The sequence below is a fragment of the Piliocolobus tephrosceles genome, chromosome 1 (assembly GCF_002776525.5).
Source record: "Piliocolobus tephrosceles isolate RC106 chromosome 1, ASM277652v3, whole genome shotgun sequence".
Taxonomy (NCBI): domain Eukaryota; kingdom Metazoa; phylum Chordata; class Mammalia; order Primates; family Cercopithecidae; genus Piliocolobus; species Piliocolobus tephrosceles.
Window position 1 is genome coordinate 35,344,112 of NC_045434.1, and position 7,768 is coordinate 35,351,879.

Sequence of the window (7,768 nt, forward strand, 5' to 3'; positions counted from 1 at the left end):
GAATTTTTCTTCCCATTCTGGTGTGTCCCCTCCCCATCACTGCACGCGCAAAACATTTTGTCTTTCAAACATATTTCAAATGCTATGCTTTTAATAAAGCTTTTCCTAATCCCTTTAACAGATGGGAGCTTTCCTATTTTTAAAACTGTCACTTAGAAAAATCTCTTTCTATAATTTTTTCCATAAATTTATACATAGCTTTTTTATATTTACAACAATAGGCTTATATTTATATATATATGTTTGTAATATATGTTTGTTTTCTTCATATATTTGTAACCGTATTTCTTGAATATGTTACATATATGTATATATGTGTATATTTTTAACTATTCAGAAATACCTGTTCTAGTATCATAGGAAGCAGAATACAAATATTTGTTAAATAAAATAGGTCATTCACTTGTACAAACAATTCTGTTGACTTTACTAAAAGTGAATTAATTACACCAGGCTTCAGAGTAGTATAATTAGCAGATGTAAAGTAAGAATGAATTACTTAAATTACTTACCACCCTTTAAATTGTCCATTTATTGTGGCAAGAAAATAAAATTAAAATTTTGTATTTTTCCACCTTCTCTTAAAATACAGATCTAGTAACATCAAAGTACAAACTTCTTATAGAAGTGATAAGCTTACAGAATGGGTAAAATACTTTATCTCGGTTGGCTGACTTATCCTTTCTCATTACCTTTTATATTTAACCTATGTTTGAAGTTTCTGTTAGTAGGAGAATTACAGTAAACTTGTTTTCAGACATTTAGAAGTATCAGTAGTTTTTGAGTCATGCCTTGAATGAATTACTGCTATTCTCCTGGTGGACATTATTGCTTTGTGTCTTATCATTACCAGTTTATTACTGGTATTAGGGAAGCACGTCAAAATGCACACTAGTAATTTTTTAAGCCTCTAATGGCATTAAGAAGGAAAAAAGAGAAGTGTTCATTCTTTTTGATAAGCAATAAAATTGTCATGATGATTTACTAACTTGGCTGAGTTAAAAACTTGGAGAAAATTACTGATTTATGTTTATGATTCATGTGTTCACCTGACAGAATGCATCTAGTTATTTGGACAGCTATTGGATTAGTGTATACAGCTTAACTGATGTCTATTTGAATACTTAACATTATGAATAAAATTTTGTATTAGTTTTGGGACATAAATAATATTGTTGACATACTATAAACTAGTCATAGTTACAGAGATTAAACACAAGAAATGAAACTCCATTTTATTTATGAGGTTTCTGCTTTATTGAGGTTTCTGCTTGGATTCATTCACTGGAATTCAGGTTTCTGCTTGGATTTGTAAAGAGCTTAGAGTTCATCACTCCTGTCCTCACAATTGGAAAAAAGCTAAACAAACTGAAAATCAATAACTCCTCTTAGCTTTATCAGAGAATTGCTATCACAGAGCACATTTAACAGTGATGCCCTGAAACCTGGAGAGATAGGCAAATAGAGAACCAGAGCTTACAGGAGCAGAAGTCAGTGGAGCCACTTAAACCCTAATTGATGAACTGCTGGAGGCTGTGTGTGGACTAGCTTGAGAGTTAAAAACTCCTTGGGGGTCCAGTCTTGGGTTCTTCTCACCCTCTACTTTTCTGATTTTTATTATCTCTAAGATGCCTACAAGCTTCTCACAGTAAAGACAGAAAAAAATTCCCTTCTGCTTCTAGCAGGGGGAGGAAAGAAATAGCCATTTTGAAATACACCCAGATAGAAAGTAACCATATTGAAACATGCCCAGAGCATTCTGTTCTCCACCTGCCCTCAAGGGGAACTACTTCACCAGAGCCTAACTCACTTGGGAGAGGAAAAAGCCTCAACTTCAAGCCCTTCCAGACTTCCTGTCTCACCTAAGCAGAGCCAGGGGGACAGAGAAGCATTTGTGAAGTTCACAGTCTGGGGACACACTCAGTGAAAGACTAAAACCAAATAATAGGACTATAGGACACTCTCTCCCTAGCACCCCCTCAAATACACACACGTACCCTGCCTACCCCCACCACATCAGCAGGGCTTCTGTATAATACTAAGATTTCAGCTGAAAGAACTGCAAGGCTGAAACTAAGAAGGGATTTCTAGGGAAACCCAAAGACAACAGAGGATAAAAAAATAAGGATACTATAGGAAATTGAAGACTCAGACACCTATAACAATACCAAATTATAAGCACAGTATAATGCCTAGCATGATAAAAAATAAACCCTTAACAGTAGTAAAGGCCTATTCAACCTGAGTTCCTATTACCCAATATACCATTTCTAGCTTTCAACAAAAAATTACAAGCCATGCTAAAAGGCAAGGAAAAAAAACACAATTTGAAGAGATAAATCAAGCAACAGAACCACTCTCATATGGCAGAGATTTCGCATTATCAGACTTGGAGTTAAAATAACTGTCATTAATATGCCAAAGGCTCTAATGAAAAAAAGCGTATAACATGCGAGAACAAATGGATAATATAGACAGGGATATTGAAACTATTAAGAATCAAAAAGAAATGCTAGAATTCAAAAGCACTGTGACAAAAATGAAGAATGCCTTGGTGAGCTAACCAGTTCCAGTAGACTGGTGACCAGTAGACAGCCAAGGAAAGAATCAGTGAGCTGGAAGACATGTCAGTAAAACTTCCCAAACTGAAATGCAAAGAGAAAATAGAATGAAAAAAAAAAAAAAAAAGGAACAGAATAGCCCAGGACTGTGGGACAGTGACGAAAGGTGTAACATATGCATAATGGGAACACCAGAAGGACGAGAGAAAGAAGCAGAAGAAATATTTGAAGTAATAATAGTTGAGAATTTTTCAAAGTTGATGACAGATCCCTTTCTTTGTAATGATCATGGCTCGATATTTAGCATTTAGCTGCTACTAAAAGAGAGGAAAAGCAAAAATGAGGCATAATGACAAGTGCTTAAAACTAATATATAATAGCTGGTAGGTTGATCTGTGTACTGTGCTAATTGAAACTTTGGTTAATTTTTTTGCTGTTATCTGTAGCCTCATATCCTACCACCATTTAAAAGAGCCTGATCTAAATATTCTCATATTGATGTTCCTCTGAATTTAGCCAACTGATACAGAATATATTATTATGTCATGGCACAGACGAAGTGGAAAATTTTTAACAGTAATAAGATTTTCAGGGCCAAAATCCACTGTTCATTCTGCCTATAGCCACAGAATATTCAAACTTGAAACAGTAATTTTTAAGCAGGGAAAACTTAAATTTGTAATATAATAGATAGAATAGTATTAATTGTACTATCACAGACAGATCACATAACTAAGAATGGATTATGTGTAACTCTGTAATTAACAGGATTCTGAATATTTTCTGATAACTTATGTTATAAAGCTAATATTTTTTTCTTACTAAAAATTAGTTTTAAAAATTTTAAATAGGTATATAGCCTTCTCCCCTGACTTCCCTTTACCTTATTTGAGAATCATTGAACTAGTTAAAAATCATTTATTTCTATAGGAAATGATAGGTTGTCAGGATGAGGAAACTGACACACAAGAAAATAACTCATTCAAGAACCTAAAAATTGAAAGTCACAGTTTTAGATTTCAAGTTGTCCGACCCTTTATCTGGTACTCTAACAACTAAGCAGCATATTCTGCTCAGCTTTTCTGCAGCATTTGTTAACCTACTGTTTTGTTTTCTCAGTTTTTAAGGCCAATCTAGTTTCTGTCACTTGAATGTGAGACAGGATTAAAAAGGGTACATTTTCTTTCACTTTAACAGAAAAGTAGCAGCTCTGAATCCTTAAGTGACAAAGGTTCTGAGTTGAAGAAAAGCTTTGATGCTGTGGTATTCGATGTTCTTAAGGTTACACCAGAAGAATATGCGGTAAGCCTCCTACTTCTGCCTTCTCCAGTTTTGCACATAATTTACATGTTGGTGCTATTGAGTTAGAATTTGTAGGTCCAGCAAAAGAGAGATGGCTTTTAAAAAGCTGGATATGGGAATTATTGGGGAAGATGGTACAGCTGTGGAGCAAACAGAGGGATGAAGTGGGAAAAGTAAGAAAAGTTGTACATTTTTTTTAAGGGCAGCTTTATAACTTCCACTTCAGTTTGGTAAGTAGCAATATGTATTTACCATTATGGTAATTGCTTTCATCCCTGTATACCATTTCTCTAAGCCAACTGTATTTTATTGACATATCTAAGAAACATTTTTATGGTTTTTTTAATTAAAAAATTGAAAAATAAAATGTGAAGGTGTTGTTGGATGAAAGGTATCTAGAAAAACATTTGTTTCTTAATATAAATTTGTTTTCTCATTCTCCTTTAATTTGTTAACCGAATATATCGATTTCCTAATGTTAAACCATTCCTGCATTCCAGAGATAAACTGTGCTTGGTCATAGCATATTATTCCTTGACACTGTTGAATTTTGTTTTATATCTGTAGCCATAAGTGGGATAGGTCCATAGCATATAAAGCTCTTAGATATAATGTTGGCTTTAGTGTAGTTTCATTTTTTTTTTTAAGTTAGGAAGAAAACCTTTTTAGTAATACCTGATTTTATACTACAGTTTGAGGAGATGTAATTTAATCATCATAAAAAGAACACTGCTACATGAACTTATCTGGTTTTTATTTTTTGATTATAATTTAATGTGACTGTCCAAATTTTTAAAATTATTTTTATTTTTTAACTTTACACAATTTGTCTTCCAAGAAAATACAAATAGGCATGAGATTAGAAGTAATTCTATTTAATGGTACAGGGACTAAATTTTATTTTCCTTAAGCCCTTATAAAATTGAGTATTTGGTAATATTTTAGTATAGAATATAATTTTAATTTAGGTTACATGTTATTGTATTGGATTCCAAAGAAGAAATTATCATTTTTACTTTATATTTCAGGGTCAGATAACATTAATGGATGTTCCAGTATTTAAAGCTATTCAACCAGATGTAAGTAGTTTTGAGAATGTTCCTTTTAAATATAGAAAACAATCAATCTCAAATTAAGGTGTATTAGAAATGTCAAATTATACTTCATATTAATTTTAAAAAGTTTAAAGCTTGTGTTGTAACCTATCTACATTCTATTTGGGCCTCAGAAACCCATGTAGCATTCATAGCAGTACATTATTGAGTCATAGATGGGCCTATACTTGACCCTTGAGCAAAGTGGAGGTTGGGAGCACTGACCCTTGCTCAGTGAAAACTCTTTCTATAACTTGATTCCCCACAAACTTAATTTCAAATAGCCTGCTATTGACCAAAAGCCTTACTGGTAACATAAACAATCAACTAATGCATATTTTCTATGTTATATGTATTAATTACTCAGTTCTTACAATGAACTAGAGAGAAAATGTTACTAAGAAAATCATAAGGAAGAGAGAATGTATTCACTATTCATTAAGTGGAAGCAGATCATCATAAAAGTCTTTGTCCTCATTATCCTCACATCAGGTAGGCTGAGGAGGAAGAGAGATTTGTTCTGCTATCTCAGGGGTGGTAGAGGTGGAAAAAAATACGTGTATAAGTAGACCCATGTGTTGTTTACAGGTCAGCTGTATTTGAATCATTTTGATTGATTTGGCTTCATTACTTACTAGAGGAAGTAGACTTAGGGAAGCTGAATGATTTACCTATTGCTTTGAAGCTTTTTAATGGGAAGATGGAAATTTGAAACTGGGTTTCACCACTAACTCTAGTAATCTTTTCCCTTATATCTTTATTTTATGACTTAATAATATGACTGCATTGACATTTTGGAGAGAAGAGAAAGGATCAAGAAACACATCATTTGTTTCTAATGAAAACAAGGGACTGGCATTATGTCCACTATAAGCATTGGGTGGGGGGTGTGTGTATAGTGTTTATATCATTTTCACATCCTGACTATGATGGTATCTCTGTTTTACTGATGAGGAAACAGTGATCATTGTCTTTGGTACACAACAAGTGGTGGAACTCGGTTTCAGACTCTCAAATCTGATTTTTTTTTTTAACCTCTTATCTAGTGTTTCAATGTGATTTTGTGTTCCAAACAAAGTCATTGATAATCCTGAAATTCAATACTATAAAATAGATACATTTTTAGTTCTTTTGGTAACAAAATATACTGTATTCATTGTGATATATACAAGTCTGTAGTAGCCCTGAACACTGTAATGACTATGAGTTTCCATTTATGTCTTACATGATTTAGATAGTATTAGTCCTGTGATTTTCAAGTAAGTTACCCACTGTCTTAGTATCTCAAGTTTGGTACCTATAAATGAAGGGGTAGGCCTCAATGATCTGTTAGTTCCTATCATTTCCACAATTCTGTGTTTTCCTAACTTTTCCCCCATACCACAGAGGGCTTTCTAAATAGAACTATTGGATTAGCAATAGAAGAACAATATATTCTATAAATAAAGCACAAATAGAAAATGACTTTTGTATTTAAATGGCAAAAAAAAAAAACCCAGAAATATTTATTTCTTCACCTCCCTGAAAAACAATAAAAAAAATGAAATTGTTTATACAAATTGTATTTTGACCTAAAATTCACATGTCTTCTCCTTAGGTGTATTTTTTTCCTTTTGAATGAACTGCAACAGTTGTATTGCTGCTTTATATGAGATCAGTGATGTCTAGTAGAAATATAGTATAACCCATTTATATAACTTTGTTTTCTGGTAGCCACATTATAAGGTAAAAGGAAAGATGAAATTGATTTTAATGATTTTATGTAACCTACATAGAAAATATTATCGTTTCAACTTGTGATCAGTGTAAAAAATTATTGAGATATCTTACATTCTTTTTTCTCCACTAAGCTTTCAAATCCAACATATACAACAATTAGTACATCTTTATTTGGAGTAGCCATTGGTGGCTAGGAGCTTGGATATTGAAGATCCAGATAATACTACTTGAAGACATAGACTTCACATCTATGGGAACTTTTTATTCCCTTGCGGCAACTGATAGTACTTTGTGAAACTTAGAAATAAACCTTAAAATTCCCTTGACCTTCACTCCTTTTATTTTATCCCATTGATTTTTTTTTAGCCTCCTAAGTATCTTATCTATCCAATCTGTCTCTACTCCCAACACCCCAAAGTGAAATATCATCTTCTCTCAAGTGAGTTATTGCAGTGACCTGTTACTTGATCTACCTGCATTTACTTTGACCCCTCAAAATGCTTTTTTATCCAGTAGCCATGGTAATCTTTTCAGCATCTGTTGAATCTGTTCATGTGATCACTCTGCTTAAAACATTTCTTTGGCTTCCTGTTGCTCTGAGAATAAAGAACCATCTTAATATGGTTTACAGATCTCTTCACAGTTTTACCTTTTTCTACCTTCTGCAACCCCATCTTGCATCTTTCCTATATCTTTCTGGTCTAAGGTATACCAGCCTTCCTTTAGCCCCTCTCACTGCTGAACCTGTGCACATCCTAATTAACTCCTACTCATCTGTCAGTTCTCAGCTCTAGTTTGACTTTCTCAGGTAAGCTTTCTGTCTTTCTACAGGGTCACCTAGCATTCTGCTTTTTCACTGGACTTGTCAGTTGCAATTTTACATTTGTGTTGTGATTCAACAAATATTTACTGGATGCCTATTGTATGCCTATTGTATGCCTGTTATATTCTTTTTTTTTTTTTTTTTATACTTTAAGTTCTAGGGTACATGTGCATAACGTGCAGGTTTGTTACATATGTATACTTGTGCCATGTTGGTATGCTGCACCCATCAACTCGTCAGCACCCATCAATTCATTTATATCAGGTATA

General features: G+C 33.3%; 1 protein-coding gene across 2 annotated transcripts in view; it reads left to right on the top strand.

The window, feature by feature from the left end:
* Positions 1-7,768, top strand: part of RALGPS2 (Ral GEF with PH domain and SH3 binding motif 2) — a 198,967-nt gene that overhangs the window by 51,594 nt on the left and 139,605 nt on the right. For both annotated transcript variants that reach the window (XM_023231275.2, XM_026448210.2), the window contains exons 3-4: positions 3,759-3,863; positions 4,892-4,942. In XM_023231275.2, the coding sequence (XP_023087043.1) occupies positions 3,759-3,863; positions 4,892-4,942 (156 nt within the window). The remainder of the gene's footprint in view (positions 1-3,758; positions 3,864-4,891; positions 4,943-7,768) is intronic.